Source organism: Oncorhynchus nerka, linkage group LG16 (genome assembly GCF_034236695.1).
Source record: "Oncorhynchus nerka isolate Pitt River linkage group LG16, Oner_Uvic_2.0, whole genome shotgun sequence".
Taxonomy (NCBI): domain Eukaryota; kingdom Metazoa; phylum Chordata; class Actinopteri; order Salmoniformes; family Salmonidae; genus Oncorhynchus; species Oncorhynchus nerka.
Window position 1 is genome coordinate 16,568,420 of NC_088411.1, and position 23,330 is coordinate 16,591,749.

The 23,330-nt window shown below is 44.4% G+C and overlaps 1 protein-coding gene across 1 annotated transcript in view; it reads left to right on the forward strand.

The window, feature by feature from the left end:
* Positions 1-23,330, forward strand: part of cacna1g (calcium channel, voltage-dependent, T type, alpha 1G subunit) — a 204,158-nt gene that overhangs the window by 32,344 nt on the left and 148,484 nt on the right. Inside the window, 1 exon segment of the mRNA XM_065002465.1 lies at positions 22,262-22,421. Coding sequence (XP_064858537.1) covers positions 22,262-22,421 — 160 coding nt within the window.

Consider the following 23,330-nt stretch of genomic DNA (forward strand, 5'->3'; position numbering starts at 1 on the left):
TATGTCTCTCCCCCTAGGCCAGCCTTCCCTCATCCTAATGGCTGCTCCATCATATCTTGTCCAATGCTGTCAATTGTCAATGCTGTCAATTCTGTCATTTACAGCTAGAATGTTTCCATCTCTACTTTTCCAATATTTCCTTATCTCAATTGTATCAATCGAGATTGTCTCAATAGTCTCAATCTCCTTTATATTGGTATTTTTAATTTTTAATTGAACCGTTATTTGATCAGGGAGTCATACTGAGATCACATTCATCAGTAGTTAGGTCCTCAGTCAGCTTTCTGACCGGCCCCGAGAGGCACCAGAACATCACATTCATCAGTAGTTTGGTCCTCAATCAGCTTTCTGACCGGCCCCGAGAGGCACCAGAACATCACATTCATCAGTAGTTAGGTCCTCAGTCAGCTTTCTGACCGGCCCCGAGAGGCACCAGAACATCACATTCATCAGTAGTTAGGTCCTCAGTCAGCTTTCTGACCGGCCCGAGAGGCACCAGAACATCACATTCATCAGTAGTTAGGTCCTCAATCAGCTTTCTGACCGGCCCGAGAGGCACCAGAACATCACATTCATCAGTAGTTAGGTCCTCAGTCAGCTTTCTGAACGGCCCGAGAGGCACCAGAACATCACATTCATCAGTAGTTAGGTCCTCAATCAGCTTTCTGAACGGCCCCGAGAGGCACCAGAACATCACATTCATCAGTAGTTAGGTCCTCAGTCAGCTTTCTGAATGGCCCCGAGAGGCACCAGAACGTCACATTCATCAGTAGTTAGGTCCTCAGTCAGCTTTCTGAACGGCCCGAGAGGCACCAGAACATCACATTCATCAGTAGTTAGGTCCTCAGTCAGCTTTCTGAACGGCCCGAGAGGCACCAGAACATCACATTCATCAGTAGTTAGGTCCTCAGTCAGCTTTCTGAACGGCCCGAGAGGCACCAGAACATCACATTCATCAGTAGTTAGGTCCTCAATCAGCTTTCTGACCGGCCCGAGAGGCACCAGAACATCACATTCATCAGTAGTTAGGTCCTCAATCAGCTTTCTGACCGGCCCGAGAGGCACCAGAACATCACATTCATCAGTAGTTAGGTCCTCAGTCAGCTTTCTGAACGGCCCGAGAGGCACCAGAACATCACATTCATCAGTAGTTAGGTCCTCAGTCAGCTTTCGAACGGCCCGAGAGGCACCAGAACATCACATTCATCAGTAGTTAGGTCCTCAGTCAGCTTTCTGAATGGCCCCGAGAGGCACCAGAACGTCACATTCATCAGTAGTTAGGTCCTCAGTCAGCTTTCTGAACGGCCCGAGAGGCACCAGAACGTCACATTCATCAGTAGTTAGGTCCTCAGTCAGCTTTCTGAACGGCCCGAGAGGCACCAGAACATCACATTCATCAGTAGTTAGGTCCTCAGTCAGCTTTCTGAACGGCCCGAGAGGCACCAGAACATCACATTCATCAGTAGTTAGGTCCTCAATCAGCTTTCTGACCGGCCCGAGAGGCACCAGAACATCACATTCATCAGTAGTTAGGTCCTCAATCAGCTTTCTGACCGGCCTGAGAGGCACCAGAACGTCACATTCATCAGTAGTTAGGTCCTCAGTCAGCTTTCTGACCGGCCCCGAGAGGCACCAGAACATCACATTCATCAGTAGTTAGGTCCTCAGTCAGCTTTCTGAACGGCCCGAGAGGCACCAGAACATCACATTCATCAGTAGTTAGGTCCTCAGTCAGCTTTCTGACCGGCCCCGAGAGGCACCAGAACATCACATTCATCAGTAGTTAGGTCCTCAATCAGCTTTCTGACCGGCCCGAGAGGCACCAGAACATCACATTCATCAGTAGTTAGGTCCTCAATCAGCTTTCTGACCGGCCCGAGAGGCACCAGAACATCACATTCATCAGTAGTTAGGTCCTCAGTCAGCTTTCTGAACGGCCCGAGAGGCACCAGAACATCACATTCATCAGTAGTTAGGTCCTCAATCAGCTTTCTGACCGGCCTGAGAGGCACCAGAACGTCACATTCATCAGTAGTTAGGTCCTCAGTCAGCTTTCTGACCGGCCCCGAGAGGCACCAGAACATCACATTCATCAGTAGTTAGGTCCTCAGTCAGCTTTCTGAACGGCCCGAGAGGCACCAGAACATCACATTCATCAGTAGTTAGGTCCTCAGTCAGCTTTCTGACCGGCCCGAGAGGCACCAGAACATCACATTCATCAGTAGTTAGGTCCTCAATCAGCTTTCTGACCGGCCCGAGAGGCACCAGAACATCACATTCATCAGTAGTTAGGTCCTCAGTCAGCTTTCTGAACGGCCCGAGAGGCACCAGAACATCACATTCATCAGTAGTTAGGTCCTCAATCAGCTTTCTGAACGGCCCGAGAGGCACCAGAACATCACATTCATCAGTAGTTAGGTCCTCAGTCAGCTTTCTGAATGGCCCCGAGAGGCACCAGAACGTCACATTCATCAGTAGTTAGGTCCTCAGTCAGCTTTCTGAACGGCCCGAGAGGCACCAGAACATCACATTCATCAGTAGTTAGGTCCTCAGTCAGCTTTCTGAACGGCCCGAGAGGCACCAGAACATCACATTCATCAGTAGTTAGGTCCTCAGTCAGCTTTCTGAACGGCCCGAGAGGCACCAGAACATCACATTCATCAGTAGTTAGGTCCTCAATCAGCTTTCTGACCGGCCCGAGAGGCACCAGAACATCACATTCATCAGTAGTTAGGTCCTCAATCAGCTTTCTGACCGGCCCGAGAGGCACCAGAACATCACATTCATCAGTAGTTAGGTCCTCAGTCAGCTTTCTGAACGGCCCGAGAGGCACCAGAACATCACATTCATCAGTAGTTAGGTCCTCAGTCAGCTTTCCGAACGGCCCCGAGAGGCACCAGAACATCACATTCATCAGTAGTTAGGTCCTCAGTCAGCTTTCTGAATGGCCCCGAGAGGCACCAGAACGTCACATTCATCAGTAGTTAGGTCCTCAGTCAGCTTTCTGAACGGCCCGAGAGGCACCAGAACGTCACATTCATCAGTAGTTAGGTCCTCAGTCAGCTTTCTGAACGGCCCGAGAGGCACCAGAACATCACATTCATCAGTAGTTAGGTCCTCAGTCAGCTTTCTGAACGGCCCGAGAGGCACCAGAACATCACATTCATCAGTAGTTAGGTCCTCAATCAGCTTTCTGACCGGCCCGAGAGGCACCAGAACATCACATTCATCAGTAGTTAGGTCCTCAATCATCTTTCTGACCGGCCTGAGAGGCACCAGAACGTCACATTCATCAGTAGTTAGGTCCTCAGTCAGCTTTCTGACCGGCCCCGAGAGGCACCAGAACATCACATTCATCAGTAGTTAGGTCCTCAGTCAGCTTTCTGAACGGCCCGAGAGGCACCAGAACATCACATTCATCAGTAGTTAGGTCCTCAGTCAGCTTTCTGACCGGCCCGAGAGGCACCAGAACATCACATTCATCAGTAGTTAGGTCCTCAATCAGCTTTCTGACCGGCCCGAGAGGCACCAGAACATCACATTCATCAGTAGTTAGGTCCTCAATCAGCTTTCTGACCGGCCCGAGAGGCACCAGAACATCACATTCATCAGTAGTTAGGTCCTCAGTCAGCTTTCTGAACGGCCCGAGAGGCACCAGAACATCACATTCATCAGTAGTTAGGTCCTCAATCAGCTTTCTGACCGGCCTGAGAGGCACCAGAACGTCACATTCATCAGTAGTTAGGTCCTCAGTCAGCTTTCTGACCGGCCCCGAGAGGCACCAGAACATCACATTCATCAGTAGTTAGGTCCTCAGTCAGCTTTCTGAACGGCCCGAGAGGCACCAGAACATCACATTCATCAGTAGTTAGGTCCTCAGTCAGCTTTCTGACCGGCCCGAGAGGCACCAGAACATCACATTCATCAGTAGTTAGGTCCTCAATCAGCTTTCTGACCGGCCCGAGAGGCACCAGAACATCACATTCATCAGTAGTTAGGTCCTCAATCAGCTTTCTGACCGGCCCGAGAGGCACCAGAACATCACATTCATCAGTAGTTAGGTCCTCAGTCAGCTTTCTGAACGGCCCGAGAGGCACCAGAACATCACATTCATCAGTAGTTAGGTCCTCAATCAGCTTTCTGAACGGCCCCGAGAGGCACCAGAACATCACATTCATCAGTAGTTAGGTCCTCAGTCAGCTTTCTGAATGGCCCCGAGAGGCACCAGAACGTCACATTCATCAGTAGTTAGGTCCTCAGTCAGCTTTCTGAACGGCCCGAGAGGCACCAGAACATCACATTCATCAGTAGTTAGGTCCTCAGTCAGCTTTCTGAACGGCCCGAGAGGCACCAGAACATCACATTCATCAGTAGTTAGGTCCTCAGTCAGCTTTCTGAACGGCCCGAGAGGCACCAGAACATCACATTCATCAGTAGTTAGGTCCTCAATCAGCTTTCTGACCGGCCCGAGAGGCACCAGAACATCACATTCATCAGTAGTTAGGTCCTCAATCAGCTTTCTGACCGGCCCGAGAGGCACCAGAACATCACATTCATCAGTAGTTAGGTCCTCAGTCAGCTTTCTGAACGGCCCGAGAGGCACCAGAACATCACATTCATCAGTAGTTAGGTCCTCAGAAGCACCAGAATATCACATTTAACAACATTTTTAAGATTGTTCCACAAATAAGGTGCAAGAAATCTAAAAGCTGATTTACCTGAGTCGGTAGAGACCAACAGAATTTCCAGGGTTAGCCATCCCTGAGACTGGGTGTGGTAACTCGTAGGTCTAAAATGTAGTAATGTTAGGTACAGTGAGAATTTTTGTAAAAGGGTTTTATAAACGAAAACATAGCAATGTATCAACCTATGTGACATCAAAGAGGGCCAACCATCTTTCTGGTAGAGAACGCAGTGATGAGTACTAAAATGTGTCACCCGTACTAAAGCACAGTGCACTATGATAAACGAATGGCTTCAATGAAGTGGCAGCAGTGTTCATATAGATGAGGTCGCTATAGTCTAGGGCCGGTAGGAAAGTCGACCCAATCGTCTGCTTTATAGTATTTAGCAAGATGCAGGACCTATTTCTCTAGAAGAAGCCCTTTTTTCTTTACAGCTTCTTAACTCGCTCATCAATATGCTTTTTAAAAGACAGCGTTTCATCTATTCAGCTGCCCGAATATTTGTAAGCAGGAACACGTTCAATATGGACACCATCCAAAGTGCATATGCTTAAAACATCAGCCGCTGCGACAGCGGTGGTGGTCAACAGTATCTAAAGCCTTTAGGCAGGTCAATGAAGCGGACGGCACCATGTTGCTTTTTATCCATTTAGTTAACCACATTATTCATAACTAGGGATGCAGCAGAGAATGCTATGGCCCGGTCTAAAACCCAACTGTACATTAAGCATACATTTCAAAGATAAGTAAGATTTTAGCTGAGAGTTCATTGAGGATTATACTATTTTAGCTAGGCAAGAAGTTTTAGAAATAGGCCAATAATGATTTAGGTCACAAGGGTCACCACCTTTGTGAAGGGGAAGAGCATGGTCCGTCTTCCAAACCTTGGGGACGGTACCAGATATAATCGTCAGGTAAATATGGGTTAATTATTCAGCAATCAGGGGGCAGAGAGCTGCAGCAAAAAAATGGATCAAGCATATCAGCCCCAGTGGATTTGTTTTACATCAATCTTAAGCAAGGCATCCAGCACATCACAGATAGTAAATTGTTGAAATGAAAACGATAAAAAAAAAAGATTCACCAGAAGTTGACGGGTTAACCGTGGAGTCAGCTAGAGGCTGGCAGAAGGAAGAGCAGTCGATTGACGGACCAGGGTCAAATACACCACCGTTTGTCTCAAATAGAAAGCCTGCCGAGATAAAAAATCATGATTAAAAGCATTGCTTATCTCATTCTTCTCAGTTATGCTGCCAGTCAGACAGAACTTGCTTAGCCAGGGAAGAAGAGGAATTTGTATGCTTCAGTTTACTGTTTTCCAAAAAATGTTAAGGATCACCAGCAGTCAGAGATAAAGCTTAAAAAAATAGCTTGATTTAGTTTTCTTAATCAAGATAATACATATTTTTCTCAATTGTCTGAAAGATTGTCAGACCACTACAGAGTCCGTTTTCCTTGCTTTGGCCCAGGCCTGATTTCTCATCTGATTTCTCATCAGCTCCGATAACTCAAAAAAACAAAAACAAGGGTTCAATCTATCTTTGACTCTGAATTGTTTAAAAGGGGTGTGTTTATCTGCCAGAGGAATACATTTGGAGGATACATTTTCTAGAGCCAACTCAGGGTCATGAATACAGGAGACAGTGGCTAAATCAGAGCGGAAACATGTCGTGTAAAAACCATTGAGCGGAAAAGTTAAACAAGGATGAGTATTTTGCAGTTTTGTGGATAAATCCCAGCAACAAATACATTTTTATTCTGATTTATGGACACGTCTACAACCAGCAGCTCAAATTTCTTGGAAACAGAAATATTTAAAGATTGGGACTCAATTAAATGAGATTTTACATATATGGCCACTCCTGCCCCTTTGTGTAACCTGTCACATCTCAATACATTCTAATCATTCACTTCAATGTACTTTATCAGAGATGGATCCATTTAACCATGTTTCTGATATAACCAGAATATCAGGACATTAGTCCTGCATCCAAATGTCAATTGTGTAATTCTTAAAAATCATACCTCGCACATTTATGTGCATTTAGCCCAAGCCCCCTAGAATATTTTATAGTTAGCGGGGGGAGTACGCTCATTCCCATAAGAGCTAACAGGCATAGGGGTCATGTGCAGCTAATTGTTGAGTGAGCTGAGCCTTTTTTTAAGATCCCTGGCCAGCCACGTGAGAACAGAGCAGACTGAGCATTTGACAGACATCCCTCAACTCACTGGATGAAGGGTCTGGGGGCGACAACTGGGACGGCAGTGTTGACCGAGCTTAGTCCACTGGATGAAGGGTCTGGGGGCGAGAACTGGGAGGGCAGTGTTGACCGAGCTTAGTCCACTGGATGAAGGGTCTAGGGGCGAGAACTGGGAGGGCAGTGTTGACCGAGCTTAGTCCTCTGGATGAAGGGTCTGGTGGCAAGAACTGGGAGGGCAGTGTTGACCGTGCTTAGTCCACTGGATGAAGGTTCTGGGGGCGAGAACTGGGAGGGCAGTGTTGACCGAGCTTAGTCCTCTGGATGAAGGGTCTGGTGGCGAGAACTGGGAGGGCAGTGTTGACCGAGCTTAGTCCACTGGATGAAGGGTCTGGGGGCGAGAACTGGGAGGGCAGTGTTGACTGAGCTTAGTCCACTGGATGAAGGGTCTGGTGGCGAGAACTGGGAGGGCAGTGTTGACCGAGCTTAGTCCACTGGATGAAGGGTCTGGGGGCGAGAACTGGGAGGGCAGTGTTGACCGAGCTTAGTCCTCTGGATGAAGGGTCTGGGGGCGAGAACTGGGAGGGCAGTGTTGACCGAGCTTAGTCCACTGGATGAAGGGTCTGGTGGCGAGAACTGGGAGGGCAGTGTTGACCGAGCTTAGTCCACTGGATGAAGGGTCTGGGGGCGAGAACTGGGAGGGCAGTGTTGACTGAGCTTAGTCCACTGGATGAAGGGTCTGGTGGCGAGAACTGGGAGGGCAGTGTTGACCGAGCTTAGTCCACTGGATGAAGGGTCTGGGGCGAGAACTGGGAGGGCAGTGTTGACTGAGCTTAGTCCTCTGGATGAAGGGTCTGGGGGCGAGAACTGGGAGGGCAGTGTTGACCGAGCTTAGTCCACTGGATGAAGGGTCTGGGGGCGAGAACTGGGAGGGCAGTGTTGACCGAGCTTAGTCCTCTGGATGAAGGGTCTGGGGGCGAGAACTGGGAGGGCAGTGTTGACCGAGCTTAGTCCTCTGGATGAAGGGTCTGGGGGCGAGAACTGGGAGGGCAGTGTTGACCGAGCTTAGTCCACTGAATGAAGGGTCTGGTGGCGAAAACTGGGAGGGCAGTGTTGACCGTGGCTCCTGTTGCAGGGTTAGGTCTGCCCTGGGGCCAAGTGTCCCAGGCCATTCCTGGGAATGGGAGTAAGGAGGCTAACCAAAACTAGCCTGGGAGGGAGGTTATGGGGGGAATTGAGGAGGGTGGTGTGTCTGGCGTAGCTTTAAACTCTCAGCATGTGTAGGCTGATGATGTGAATGATAGATGGTGTGGATACATGGTGATGGTGTTCTACATTTTGCTATTGTCTGAAGGTAACCAGTACCGGTTTAGTTAGAGTATAAAGGTTGTTTTGTGCTTAGCCCCCCAAAAATGGGTTATATGTGTAAAAAAAATGAATATATACAATACCAGTCAAAGTTTGGACACACCTACTCATTCCAGGGCTTTTCTTTATTTTTACTATTATCTACTTTGTAGAATAATAGTGAAGACATCAAAACTATGAAATAACACATATGGAATCATGTAGTAACCAAGAAAGTGTTAAACAAATGAAGATATATTTTATATTTGAGATTAGCCACCTTTTTCCTTGATGACAGCTTTGCACACTCTTTGCATTCTCTCTGTTAAAAGTTCATTTGAGCCAATCAGTTGTGTTGTGACAAGGTACGGGGGTATACAGAAGATAGCAGCCCTATTTGGTAATAGACCAAGTCCATGTTATGGCAAGAACAGCTGAAATAAACAAAGAGAAACGACAGTCTGTTATTACTTTTAGACATGAACGTCAGTCAAGTCGGAAAAACCATCAAGCACTATAATGAAACTGGCTCTCATGAGGACCACCACAGGAAAGGAAGACCCAGAGTTACCTCTGCTGCAGAGGATAAGTTCATTACAGTTACTAGCCTCAGAAATTGCAGCCCAAATAAATGCATCGCAGAATTCAAGTAACAGACACTTCTCAACATCAACTGTTCAGAGGAGACTGTGTGAATCAGGCCTTCATGGTCAAATTGCTGCAAAGAAACAACTACTAAAGGAAACCAATAAGAAGAAGTGACTTGCTTGGGCCAAGAAACACGAGCAATGGAAATCCTTTACTCTGATGATTCTAAATGAGAGATTTTTTATTTCCAACCGCTGTGTCTTTGTGAGATGCAGAGTAGGTGAACAGATGATCTCCGCATGTGTGGTTCCCACCGTGAAGAATGGAGGAGGTGTGATGGTGTTGGGGTGCTTTGCTGGTGACACTGTCAGAGATTTATTTAGAATTCAAGGCACACTTAACCAGCATGGCTACCACAGCATTCTGCAGCGATACGCCATCCCATCTGGTTTGCGCTTAGTGGGACTATCATTTGTTTTTCAACAGGACAATGACGCAAAACACACCTCCAGGCTGTGTAAGGGCTATTTAACCAAGAAGGAGGGTGATGGAGTGCTGCATCAGATGACCTGGCCTCCACAATCACCTGACCTCAACCCAATTGAGATGAGTTGGACAGCAGAGTGAAAGAAAAGCAGCCAACAAGTGCTCAGCTGTCATCAAGGCAAAGGGTTGCTACTTTGAAGAATCTAGAAATCTAAAATATATTTTCTATGTTTCTTACTTTTTTGGGTACTACATGATTCTATATGTGTTATTTCATAGTTGTGATGTCTTCACTATTATTATAGAATGTATAAAGTAGTCAAAATAAAGAAAAACCCTTGTATGAGTAGGTGTGTCCAAACTTTTGACTGGTACTATATATATATATATGGTACCAGTGTGTGTGTGTTTTGTGTGTGTGTGTGTGTGTGTGTGTGTGTGTGTGTGTGTGTACAGTGCCTTGCGAAAGTATTCGGCCCCCTTGAATTTTGCGACCTTTTGCCACATTTCAGGCTTCAAACATAAAGATATAAAACTGTATTTTTTTGTGAAGAATCAACAACAAGTGGGACACAATCATGAAGTGGAACGACATTTATTGGATATTTCAAACGTTTTTAACAAATCAAAAACTGAAAAATTGGGCGTGCAAAATTATTCAGCCCCTTTACTTTCAGTGCAGCAAACTCTCTCCAGAAGTTCAGTGAGGATCTCTGAATGATCCAATGTTGACCTAAATGACTAATGATGATAAATACAATCCACCTGTGTGTAATCAAGTCTCCGTATAAATGCACCTGCACTGTGATAGTCTCAGAGGTCCGTTAAAAGCGCAGAGAGCATCATGAAGAACAAGGAACACACCAGGCAGGTCCGAGATACTGTTGTGAAGAAGTTTAAAGCCGGATTTGGATACACAAAGATTTCCCAAGCTTTAAACATCCCAAGGAGCACTGTGCAAGCGATAATATTGAAATGGAAGGAGTATCAGACCACTGCAAATCTACCAAGACCTAGCCGTCCCTCTAAACTTTCAGCTCATACAAGGAGAAGACTGATCAGAGATGCAGCCAAGAGGCCCATGATCACTCTGGATGAACTGCAGAGATCTACAGCTGAGGTGGGAGACTCTGTCCATAGGACAACAATCAGTTGTATATTGCACAAATCTGGCCTTTATGGAAGAGTGACAAGAAGAAAGCCATTTCTTAAAGATATCCACAAAAAGTGTCGTTTAAAGTTTGCCACAAGCCACCTGCGAGACACACCAAACATGTAGAAGAAGGTGCTCTGGTCAGATGAAACCAAAATTGAACTTTTTGGCAACAATGCAAAACGTTATGTTTGGCGTAAAAGCAACACAGCTCATCACCCTGAACACACCATTCCCACTGTCAAACATGGTGGTGGCAGCATCATGGTTTGGGCCTGCTTTTCTTCAGCAGGGACAGGGAAGATAGTTCAAATTGATGGGAAGATGGATGGAGCCAAATACAGGACCATTCTGGAAGAAAACCTGATGGAGTCTGCAAAAAACCTGAGACTGGGACGGAGATTTGTCTTCCAACAAGACAATGATCCAAAACATAAAGCAACATCTACAATGGAATGGTTCAAAAATAAACATATCCAGGTGTTAGAATGGCCAAGTCAAAGTCCAGACCTGAATCCAATGGAGAATCTGTGGAAAGAACTGAAAACTGCTGTTCACAAATGCTCTCCATCCAACCTCACTGAGCTCGAGCTGTTTTGCAAGGAGGAATGGGAAAAATTTCAGTCTCTCGATGTGCAAAGCTGATAGAGACATACCCCAAGCGACTTACAGCTGTAATCGCAGCAAAAGGTGGTGCTACAAAGTATTAACTTAAGGGGGCTGAATAATTTTGCACGCCCAATTTTTCAGTTTTTGATTTGTTAAAAAAGTTTGAAATATCCAATAAATGTCGTTCCACTTCGTGATTGTGTCCCACTTGTTGTTGATTCTTCACAAAAAAATGCAGTTTTATATCTTTATGTTTGAAGCCTGAAATGTGGCAAAAGGTCGCAGAGTTCAAGGGGGCCGAATACTTTTGCAAGGCACTGTATATATAGTGTACCTATGATGAAAATTACAGGCCTCTCTCATCTTTTTAGGTGGGAGAACTTGCACAAATTGTGGCTGACTAAATACTTTTTTGCTCCACTGTGTATATATATATATATATTTGTTTGTTTGTTATATACATATATATATATATATTTGTTTTACAATTATTATATATATTTTTTCTTATGATTTATTTTAGATTGTCCTTTTTGCCATTTATGAATGTGTCATTCAATGCTTTACTATGGGCTTTAGTAGTAAAGGCCCAAATCATTCTTTTGTCAAATAATTGTTTTATATGTATATTTGGAATACCTAAAGGGGTCCTAAAATTGTAAATTAAATAACTTAATGATCCATAGTATGACCATCTTAAAACAATTCCATGTCAGTTTAGCATCCCTCCTCCAACTTCTTAGACTCAAAATAATTAAATAATGAACCTCTAGACAAATACACTTTTTAAACAATGCACTCGATGAATAATACAAATAAAGACATGAAATGTGTGTTTTCAATGAAACAGCACATTACACATCATTTAAGATACTTCAGGATGTCCCCACCTTCTTACCAAGTGCTCTTAGCTTGTTTGTTACTTCGTGTGATTGCTTGTTTCACTTTCAAGGCCTGGACTGTCCTCCAGAAACCCATTAGAAATCCTTCCTCTTTCTCCCTCTGTTGGTTTCATGTTTGTTTATCCAGGTCCTAATTGTTATTTTTGTTCTTGTTGGGTTGATAGTCCCCCAATCCCATTCCTTCTTTGTGTTACCTGATGATTCAGCAGATGAGCCTGATGAATGAGGGCGATCAATCTATCCTAATCTCTCCAAAACATTTCCTCAAAAGAAAAGTATCTTTCAACTCTTCTAGATGTGAACTCAACTGGTCACATATAATAAAATAATTGAACAAAAAAAAAATATATATTTAAGGAGGAACTCTTCTTACTGCTGCTCATGGAATTGGTTGCTTGGAGAAGATGGCTGTCTGTCTGCTCAGAAGACTGGTCTTCATGCACGCACGCATACACGTACTTACTTTCCTGTACTGCAGTCCAGTCTTCTGGGCAGATGCTGACAGAGACAACTCACACACACACACACACACACACACACACACACACACACACTCTCTCTCTCTCTCTCTCTCTCTCTCTCTCTCTCTGTCTCTCTCTCTCTCTCTGACTTTCTCTCTCTCTCTCTCTCTCTCTCTCTCTCTCTTACTTCCCAGTTCCTAATGTACACTCATGTCCAGTTATGGTAGTATGATTGATGGTGGGACATGGCAGGCCTGTCAGAGAGATTAGAGATACATTCCCTCACTCTTAGACAAGATCCCACCGCTGACACCAATCAAGGCTCCCGCACTGCCTTCTGATTGGCTATTACACTCACGTCCTGTACTCACACCAGGGGTAGTTAGAGGGCTGTCATTGGCTGTCATTGGTGGTCCCTGAGGACGCATGTACACACAGTCACGCGCACGTGTATGCAAGTATGCGCGCACGCTCGCACACACAAACCTAGCAATGTCCCCCGTCACTTTCAATTCATGAGTGAGTCACTGTCATTCTCTCTCCGCAGTGAGGGGAAGTGTGATGAGGTTGATTAGAAGCCTGTCCAGTCATGCTTTACAGTTCACTTATGGTGACAGGTAACAGGTGACGTGCTGTTGGTGTGTGTGTGCCTGTGTGCGGGTGTGTGACTGAAAGGTCATTTTTGCTGGACTTCTGGTGGTAATTGGGGTGTAGTGAGTGAATGGCAAAATAAAGAGCAAGAGGATGAAAGGGAGAGAGAGGAGGGAGGGAGGGAACAGCATAAACAATGAAGAACATGACCATAAACTAGCTTCTGCCTATAGACAAAATAAATTGCATGTTATGTCCATAAGTAATCACCATCCAAAAGAGAGTGACCATGATTGATAGGCATGTTCTGCAACATACTTGATTATCATTGATTATCACAGACACATACAGGCCATTGCTCCACTGCTCCCTTCCTAGTCTTTGTAATGAGATCTGCTCTGGAATATTCCTATCAGTGACTTTCATTGTTAAGCTATGCCCTTTCCCCACACTGGCATCGAATTGGCATTAACAAGATGCTTGCTAGCACACGCACACACACACACACACACACACACACACACACACACACACACACACACACACACACACACACACACACACACACACACACACCCCTAACCCCCCACACACTCACATTGTTATCGACTTGGCATTAGCAAGAACGTTTCATTGTGTTCTCCATGCCTTGTTAGGCCTCATGTTTGAGCTGTGCTGAGGTTCACACTGTTTTGTACTCCACCAGTGATAAGCCCAAAGTGTTGACCTACCTCTCCTTTCCTCTGCTGGATGTTCCTTCCTGTTTGTTTTTTACTCAGCCTTAGATAAACATAATTACAGTAAACACGTTCTGACGATGTCCTCGCCGCTAGTATTTCCTGAACCCATAGAAGGTGTATTGAGGAAATAGTGGAGGTCAATGGGGTTTTAGTGGGTACTTCCTGTGTATGTCTTTATAAGGGGGTATTGGAGATAGTGTAGGTCATAGGAGCTTTAGAAAGGACGTAGTCACGTCTTGGCTTCCGAATGCTTCTATTGTCTGAGTGTGGAGTCTGGAGACAGCTCAGAGGACCCAGAGGACACATACTATCCCAGAGGCCTTTGCATCTCTGGAATACAATATAGCATGAACAAGTCATCTTTTGATGTTCAATTGAGCTGGAAAGGTATCACATTTTGTAGGAGTAGGAGGAGGATGGATAATAGTAGGAGGAGGATGGATAATAGTAGGAGGAGGATGGATAATTCTGAACTTTATAGCGGTGATGTTGGATCATAACCTTATTAGAACCGTCGAGAAACATTGTGCAATAATGTCCTGGGGATGGTAGCTGGGATAATATCTGGTGTCATGAGGGATACTGTACTATCGCCAACCAAGGGAGGACGTAGTGTCGTGGGGTGGTGACATTGGTGAAGGGGGTGGTAATCTTCCAGATGAGGGCATCGCCTGATCTACCGTGGGTAAAATCATTCTATCAATTAAAGTAGGCAGGTAGCCTAACGTTTAAGAGCATTGGGCCAGGAACTGAAAGGTTGCTGGTTTGAAAGGAAAAATCTGCTGTTCTTCTCTTGAGCAAGGCAGTTAATCCCCAAAAACTGCCTCCTAGGCACCGATGGCGTCGATTAAAGCAGCCCATCGCACCTTTCTGATTCAGAGTGGTTGGGTGAAATGTGGAAGACACATTTTGGTTGAATGCATTCAAATTAAATCAAACTTTATTTGTCACATGCGCTGAATACAACATGTGTAGATCTTACCGTGAAATGCTTACTTACAAGCCTTTAACCAACAATGAAGTTCAAGAAAGAGTTAAGAAAATATTTACCAAATAACCTAAAGTAAAAAAAAACATAAAAAGTAACACAATAAAATAACAATAATGAGGCTATATACAGCGGGTACGGGTACCAAGTCAATATGTGGGGGTACAGGTTAGTGGAGGTAATTTGTACATGTAGGTAGGGGTAAAGTTACTATGCGTAGATAATAAACTGTGAGTAGCAGCAGTGTAAAAACAAATGGGGGTGGGGGTGGGTGGGGGTGTCAATGTAAATACTCCCGGTGGCCATTTGATTAATTGTTCAGCAGCCTTATGGCTTGGGGGTAGAAGCTGTTATAGGAGCCTTTTGGTTCCAGACTTGGCACTCCGGTACCGCTTGTCGTGCGGTAGCAGAGAGAACAGTCTATGACATGGGTGACTGGAGTCTTTGACAATGTTTGGGGCCTTCCTCTGACACCGCCTAGTATGTAGGTCCTGGATGGCAGGAAGCTTGGTCCCAGTGATGTACGTGGCCGCACGCACTACCCTCTGTAGCGCCTTATGGTCAGATGCCGATCAGTTGCCATACCAGGGGGTGATTTTTTTTTACCTTTATTTAACTAGGCAAAGTCAGAACAAATTCTTATTTACAATTACGGCCTAGGAACAGTGGGTTAACTGCCTTGTTCAGGGGCAGATTGACAGACTTTTACCTTGTTGGCTCGGGAATTTGATCTAGCAACCTTATGGTTACTGGGGGGGTCTGTGAATCATCTGTTGGGGCGGTATCCAAATTGGAGTGGGTCTAGAATATCCGGGAGGATGCTGTTGATGTAAGCCATGACCAGCCTTTCAAATCACTTCATGGATACCGACGTGAGTGCTACAGGCGGCAGTAATTTAGGCAGGTTACCTTCGCTTCCTTGGGCACAGGGACTATGGCGGTCTTCTTGAAACTTGTAGGTATTACAGACTCATTCACCTGCCAGTTGGTCCACGCATGCTTTGAGTACACATCCTGCTAATTCTTCTGGCGGAGGACAGAGGAGCCTCTTAAAGAAGAAGTTACAGGTCTGTGAGAGCCAGAAATCTTGCTTGTTTGTAGGTGACCAAATACTTATTTTCCACCATAATTTGCAAATAAATTCATTACAAATCCTACAATGTGATTTTCTGGATTTTTTTGTCTCATTTTGTCTGTCATAGTTGAAGTGTACCTATGATGAAAATTACAGGCCTCACAATTGGTGGCTGACTAAATACTTTTTTGCCCCACTGTAAGAGACGGTAGCATTAACATCCTGTACAAAATAAGCAAAAAAATGACTTACAAATAACGTGAAAAAACTAACAAAATAGCACAGTTGGTTAGGAGCCCGTAAAACAGCAGCCATCCCCTCCCATTATTATCTCAGTGCAACTGACTAGGTATCCCTATTATTACATTAGAGCATGTACTGCCAATATAGCATTTCATGTAACAATAAAATAAAATATTTACAAAGCAACACACTAGTTGTACCTTAGGGAGATTCAGTTACTGTATGCTAATTCATGCTAGCTCTGCTGTACACCCATCTTAGCCCTTTTTGTTTCCTCCCTAATCAAAACAACATAATGAATACAACACAATCCAGAACTTTGGGTTTAGACCCTTTGTCAAGGGCTATTGCCTACGGATTAGGCTACAGAGGGACGCAGGTGTGTTCCAACTCCCTCTTTTGAAACTCCATCAGTAGAGTTAGGTAGATACACAGTGCTGCCAGTTCCAGGGCTGGCCTCAGCCGAGAGGACAGGAGAGATTTGATGTGCCTGTAAGCAGATGGGCTCCCATCACAGTCAGTTTCCTGGCAGCCATGTTGACATTAAATGGCCGCCCAGCGCGTAACTGGAAAGCACACAAAGACCCGAGGAGGAGAGAGACGGTTATTATACAAGAAGAAATGTCAATCAGATCGGATTATGTTTAGGTTGTGGAGAAAGGGAGAGTGTGTGGTTGTGAGGGGATGGGGAGAGGTGTTCGTTTGTGTGTGTGAGAGAGAAAAGGAAAGGGAAAAATACATACCTCAAAAGGAATGAATGAATATGTAGGATATATGCCCAGTCACTTGAGATCCAAGGCGATATTCAACGTTCGTCCAGGTCCACTGGACTTTGGGAAATGCCTTACAAACTGGACACTAGGGGCAACGGTGAGCGCTATTACCGTCAAGTAGGCTTGCTTGGGTGCAGTGGCTGGGGATGGCAGATGGGTGTAAGGCGTGAGCTCCAGCTCCAATTTGGAAATGAATGCCTAAACTTAACCGTCAAATTGTTTCAGTTGTAAACCGGAGTTCTGGTTCCGAGGGTCACATGTTCAGTCCCAGTGCTAGGCAGTATTTGTATTTTTTTGACCCTTATCCCAAACCTTAACCCTTACCTTAACCATTCGGAATGAATGCCTAAACTTAACCGTTGAAATGTGATGTTTATCTCCCCTGGACAAACGTTGAATACTGAAGTCAAACCGTGAGATGCTGTTGAAATGCCATCTTGTTCCATTATTCACAATTTCCAGCTTGTCCAGCTTTTTAAAATTTGGTTTCATGCATCGATTTAATAACCTGGGGATCCCCTATGATCCAAGTTGGCTCAACAATAAGCTGCTGTATGTCATTAGCATAACAACACACCAGAGAAACGCATTTGGCCACAGTAGCCATTTATTCCCGAAGGTTAGGGCACAGTTTCCTATAAAGCCCTTCATTTTCACGTAAAAGGAAGCAAAGTTACACTATTGGGACTAAGCCCATGACTTGCATTGGAGTGAGCCTCTATGTTTAATGCGACTATAAGACAGTAATCCTAAACTCTGTGACAGGCAGAGCTAAGCATCATTCTCCCATAGCTCAGCGCACTGCAGTGTAAGGTCCCTGCGCTGATTTGGAGTCGACTCATTAATGTGTATGTGTGCGCTGCATTGCTTTGCATTGCTGTTTTACTCATTAATGACCAGAGAGAGAAAGAGAAATTTAACGAAAGACAGAGAGAGATGGAGATAGAGAGGGAGAAAGAGAAAGTGCTGTAACGTGCAGAAAGTGTCCCTCGTCAGGGAGTGTTGAACAAACGGAATCCTGCTGAATGCTGTTTCCTGGAGAGTTCATGGTGATTATCTGAAGGGGATAATGTAGAGCACGCACTAACAAAATACACAACATACATACTTTTTTAGACCTTAGTATAAGTACAGACTAGAATAATGTATACATAATGCACCCAATAAGTGCATACGTTTATTAGGCTCCCAAGTGGCGCAGCGGTCTAACGCACTACATCTCAGTGCTAGAGGTGTCACTACAAACCCTGGTTTGATTCCAGGCTGTATCACAACTGGCCGTGATTGAGAGTCCCATAGGGCAGCTCACAATTTACTCAGCATCGTCCGGGTTAGGGTTTGGCTGGGGTAGGACATTGTTGCTTCCGAGTGGCGCAGCGGTCTAAGGCACTGCATCTCAGTGCAAGAGGTGTCACTACAGTCCCTGGTTCAAATCCACATCTGGTTGTGATTGGGAGTCCCGTAGGACGGCGCACAATTGGCCCAGTGTCGTCTAGGTTTGGCTGGGGTAGGCCGTCATTGTAAATAATAATTTGTTCTTAACTGATTTGCCTAGTTAAATAAAAAATGTGCCCTGTCAACGATTAAAACATTTAATCTGTTGTGATCTGTCGAGTTAATCTGCTGTGATTAATCACTAATTCAGCATTTGCTAATATTGAGCTCTAATATAAGATTTTTTTTATACAAAAAGCATTACAAGAATATTGATGTCTTGATTTTGCCAGAAGTAACGGTAAGAGAATCTGGTGAATTGATAAAGCCCACTTTCTTTAACCGTTGGCCTACAAACATCCCCATCAAAAGGAGTCTGTTTAAGATATGATATCGCCCTTCCGGATCTGTGGTGAAAGGTGGCGGACCATGAGACTTGTCTGAAGTGGGTACAGCCTCTTATACCAACTTCTGTCTGTAGTGTCCGAACGGTTTGGGCTACACACTCCGTTTTGCCCTAGGACGCCCACAAGCCTCACCCGACTCGTATGAAGGTCCCCCGTACCTGTTTGAAAAATGTATGGAAGTACTGTATATACTGTATGGAGATAGTTTTAGTGCCTAACATTTGGGGATAAATACATGAAAAAAAGAGAAAAAAGTTTCCTGATCTTTCTTATATCTTAAAATTCCAAATCAAATAGATAAGTAATCCTAGGTTTGACCGTCTTAAAACATATTAATATGTTCACTTAGAACCCCCCCCCCCTTCCCCCCCCTTGGCTTAGATATGACTTAGACTAGAGGGTTAACCTCAATGTCAACTTGATGTGACATCCCATTGTTGTTTTAGCTGTATACACTGATTAACTCTGACAGCCCTAAACATTATACCTGTGCTGTTTAGTAGTTTCTGTGTTGACATATTCTGCATGAATGTGTTAATTCCAAAGAGTAAAGATTTCATGCATTGTTGATGTCATTGGATGATTTCCCACGAAAACCTAAGGTGTGCTGATCAAAAATAGGATTGGGACCTTTGAGTGTTGCTTTTCCTTTTCCATTTGATCTATAGTGTGAGTCTGCATTTCTTTACTATGTAGAATATCTCCCTGTGGTATATGATAATATTGTATAACTTGTAGCTTAACATCTCAGCTACCTGGGTTGTTCCACGAAAAGTGTTTTTTTTGCATCCCATTAATATTTTAAGTAGAAATTGTGCACCAATATTGCATTTCAAAAGCCTATTATATTAAAAGAAATGCTCTTTATTATAGCGACAAGTTCTCACTGTAATGAGGTCTGTGTGTAGCTGGTGTAGAGGAGTCAGGCGCAGGACAGCAGATATGAGTAAATAAACAGATTTTACTCAACATGTACAAAAAAGAGAGCCCACATAAACCGACCATACTACATACAAACAATTACTCACAAACAAGCATGGGGCAACAGAGGGTTAAATAATGAACAAGTAATTGGGGAATTGAAACCAGGTGTGTAAGACAAAGACAAAACAAATGGAAAATGAAAAGTGTATCGGCGATGGCTAGAAGGCCAGTGACGTCGACCGCCGAACTCCGCTTGCCGAACGCCGCCCGAATAAGGAGAGGGACCGACTCCGGCGGAAGTCGTGACACTCACAGTGTCACTGCAGAATTAAGAATTAAATTTCTCCAAATATCAAATTTGGATGTTGTTCCAAATGTCACATTTTGAAGTGTTTTTTGACACCCTGGGGTTGATCAAATTTTGAAGTTGCTCCAAACGTCAAATTTAGAAGGTTAAGTGTTAAGTTTTTGGATAGGGTTAAAATCTTAAGTTTAGGCACTCATTCCGAATGGTTAAGGTAAGGGTTAAGGTTTGGGATAGGGTAATAAAATAAAAAATTAACATAATAATAATAACAACTGTGTCCATCACTGAGTTTGAAAGTGGAATATAACACGCAACCAGAGTTATGTTATACTGCTCTACAGTGGATGGTTAGCAGTCTTATGGTTTGTTCGTAACCAAGTGGAAATGTATCATATTTGGGAAAAATTCCCCTGAACGGCCCTCCAACTGTTCATTTCTAGTTAAATCAGCCATCAATCCCCCTGTGATGGGGGAATGGACGCTTGTTGTTTGCAATGTTAAAACATTTCAACAATTTCACAGGATTGACGTGTTGTGCTAGACCCACTCAGTTTTTCACCACAAAAACACCAGACAATGGCAAACAAATTATAGAACCAGCTCCCCAGCTTTTACACTATAATTTGACTATTAGATGTTTCTTTTGAAATAAAATCAATTTGAAAAGGAATCGTTAAACCATATTAAAATGAGACTTCAAGTCACGTCACAGGGTTGACTTCAAAATGAGGGACAGACTTGAATGAATCACTAATCCCATGAAATCAATAATAACCCTCAGAAATAACTTTGTCAAAGCAACACAATGACTAGGGCTTTACAATGACAGTGACAACTTGGAGTTAGAATCTTCCTCGAAATCACAGAGAGCGCACAGATATCAAAATGCTGATTTGTTGACTTTATTTGGCACTTAATAAGCACTTACTATAGTATTTCTTACATGTATTTAACCTCTTGAACATGTGCTCTTTATGACAGAATGTTAAAATGAGGTCAAATCAAATGTTTTTTTTATATTTTCTTTTACCAAGTTATACTTCTCAAACTGCACCGAATTGGTGGAACGACCCAACTACTCTCTTAGGCTTGGATTTGTGTCTTGTGTATTTGTTCCCCGTCAGGCAGCGTAGCTGTAAAAAGCTGATGACTGTGAGACTAGATAGAGAGACACAATACAGCTGGATGTGAACCCAAACTGTCGACACGCCTGTTATCTACCCAGACATGCTTCTCATTGTGGCTCACTTCTCTTCTCTCTCCTCCGATGATACCATCCCTCGCTTCTTATCTCTACTGAGCGCTCTTCATTCTCCCTATTTTGCTCCCTACCCATTTTCTTTTCAAATGTGCACATTTCTCTTTCTCTCTCTCCCCTCCTTCTCTTTTGCTCTCTGTCTCTCTATCGCATATCTCTCCCACTCTCCATCCTCTCTCTTTCTCCTTCTCCCACTTTCTGTCTCTTTCTCACTCTTCTTCCTCCCTCGCTCTGTCTCTTTCTTTCCAAAATCGACAAATTTCTCGCTGGTTCTCCCCGTGGTGGTGGTAGTCATTGAGCAGACAGGGATTAACCCGGCACCTCCAATTACCCGGAGAAATCCTGATCGAAAAATGATTCTCGTTACTGATGCCCGAGTCACCTGTTTCTGCTGCGAGCTTAACTAGAGAGGATCTTCAAGGGCGGGAGGGAGGTAGAAGAGGAAGAGGGGGGAGAGAGAGATCATTACAACACTGTATACAGACAAATGTCTTCATCTTTTGGAACTTTAGTGAGTGTAATGTTTACTGTTCATTTCACTTTTGTTTATTATTTATTTCACTTGCTTTGGCAATGTAAACATATGTTTCCCATGCCGAGAGAGAGAGAGAGAGAGGAGAGAGAGAGAGAGGGAGAGGGAGAGGGAGAGAGAGAGAGAGAGAGAGTGTGTATATTTCTCTGATTTAACCACTGTCTAGTTAGTAGGGAGAGAGGAGGAAGTCACACAGCGATAGGCCCCGGGGACTGTGTGGGCAGGAGCGTGAGGAGGAGGCTGAAGAGATTGTGGTAAAGCTGAGGCGCTTTACTGCAGTTACAGGAGCTGCTGAAGTTCCTAACTTGTCCTCCTCAGGCGTGCACAGTGTACTCTGACACACAGAGACAGGAATGGTATACTGCGTTCTCACTATTACAATATACCATCTGGGCTCGTGGTGTACTGTAGTTGAACCATTCTATTTTCCTCCACCTCCACTTGTATATAAAGATGTGTGTGTGCGAATGTGTATGATACCAGACACGTGTTGATTTCTGTATACGTATGTGTCTGACAAGGTATTAAAAACAACGTGTGTGTTTGTTTGTGTGTGTTAGGTATGCGTATCCTGGTGACCCTGCTACTGGACACCCTGCCCATGCTGGGGAATGTCCTGCTGCTCTGTTTCTTTGTCTTCTTCATCTTCGGCATTGTGGGCGTGCAGCTGTGGGCGGGGCTACTGAGGAACCGCTGCTTCCTGCCTGAGAACTTCTCACTGTGAGTAGAACTGTGTATGTGCGCGCGCGTGTGTGTGTGTGGTGGTGGTGGTGGTGGTGGTGGTGGGGGGATAGGGCTGAGGAGGGTGCGGGTGAGGAGGTTTTGGGTGAGAAGTGGTGAGAAGGGGTGGGGGGGGGGGGTTACGGTTAAGAAGAGGGTAGAAATGAATGGGTTTGGTTTGATGGTAATGAGGTCAGAGGCAAACGAGGTGAGTTTATTTTCTGTAGCAAATGAGCCTCTGTTACTTAATCTGTGTGCGGGCTGTTGATGCGGATTGCTTGGTTTCCAGAACGTGGGATGTTGATACACTGTAAAACCAGATCAGTTCTAGCTGCGCACACGTTTTGAGGAAACCGATGACCTCACAAAAATTCCGTTACGAAACATATAATAGCTGAAGTGAGCAGTACAACCTTCATATGAGTAATACAAATGCAGTTTTTTGGAGTAAGGTAATGCTTAAATTTAACTCCCCCACTAAGCCACGCATCCAATCATTTACCAGTGTGCCTTTGCTCTTCGATTGAATTGTACAGTTACCACCCATGACATAAGGCCTTATACATAGACCTGAAACTCATAATTTACAGGCCACATCAGGCCTGCAAGTCTGGCTGCAAAATTCCACAAACAGTAATCTTCCAACCAGGAGTTCTGAAAACCTGGGAAATTAGCTAGAATCTTGCAACCGTAAATGTAAATCACATTACGCTAGTTTGCAAAGTGATGTCTTATTCCTGTTGGAATCTAGCCAGCGTTAGAATATCCAACAGTTGAAATTTGTATTCAGCCGCAAACCTGCAGTCATTAATGACTGCCAAGATTAAGCACAGTGGGGGGAGATGACCTAAGACATTTAAAGTGGAACAACCATTTCAGTAAACGGGTGCAACAATTCTATGATTGGAT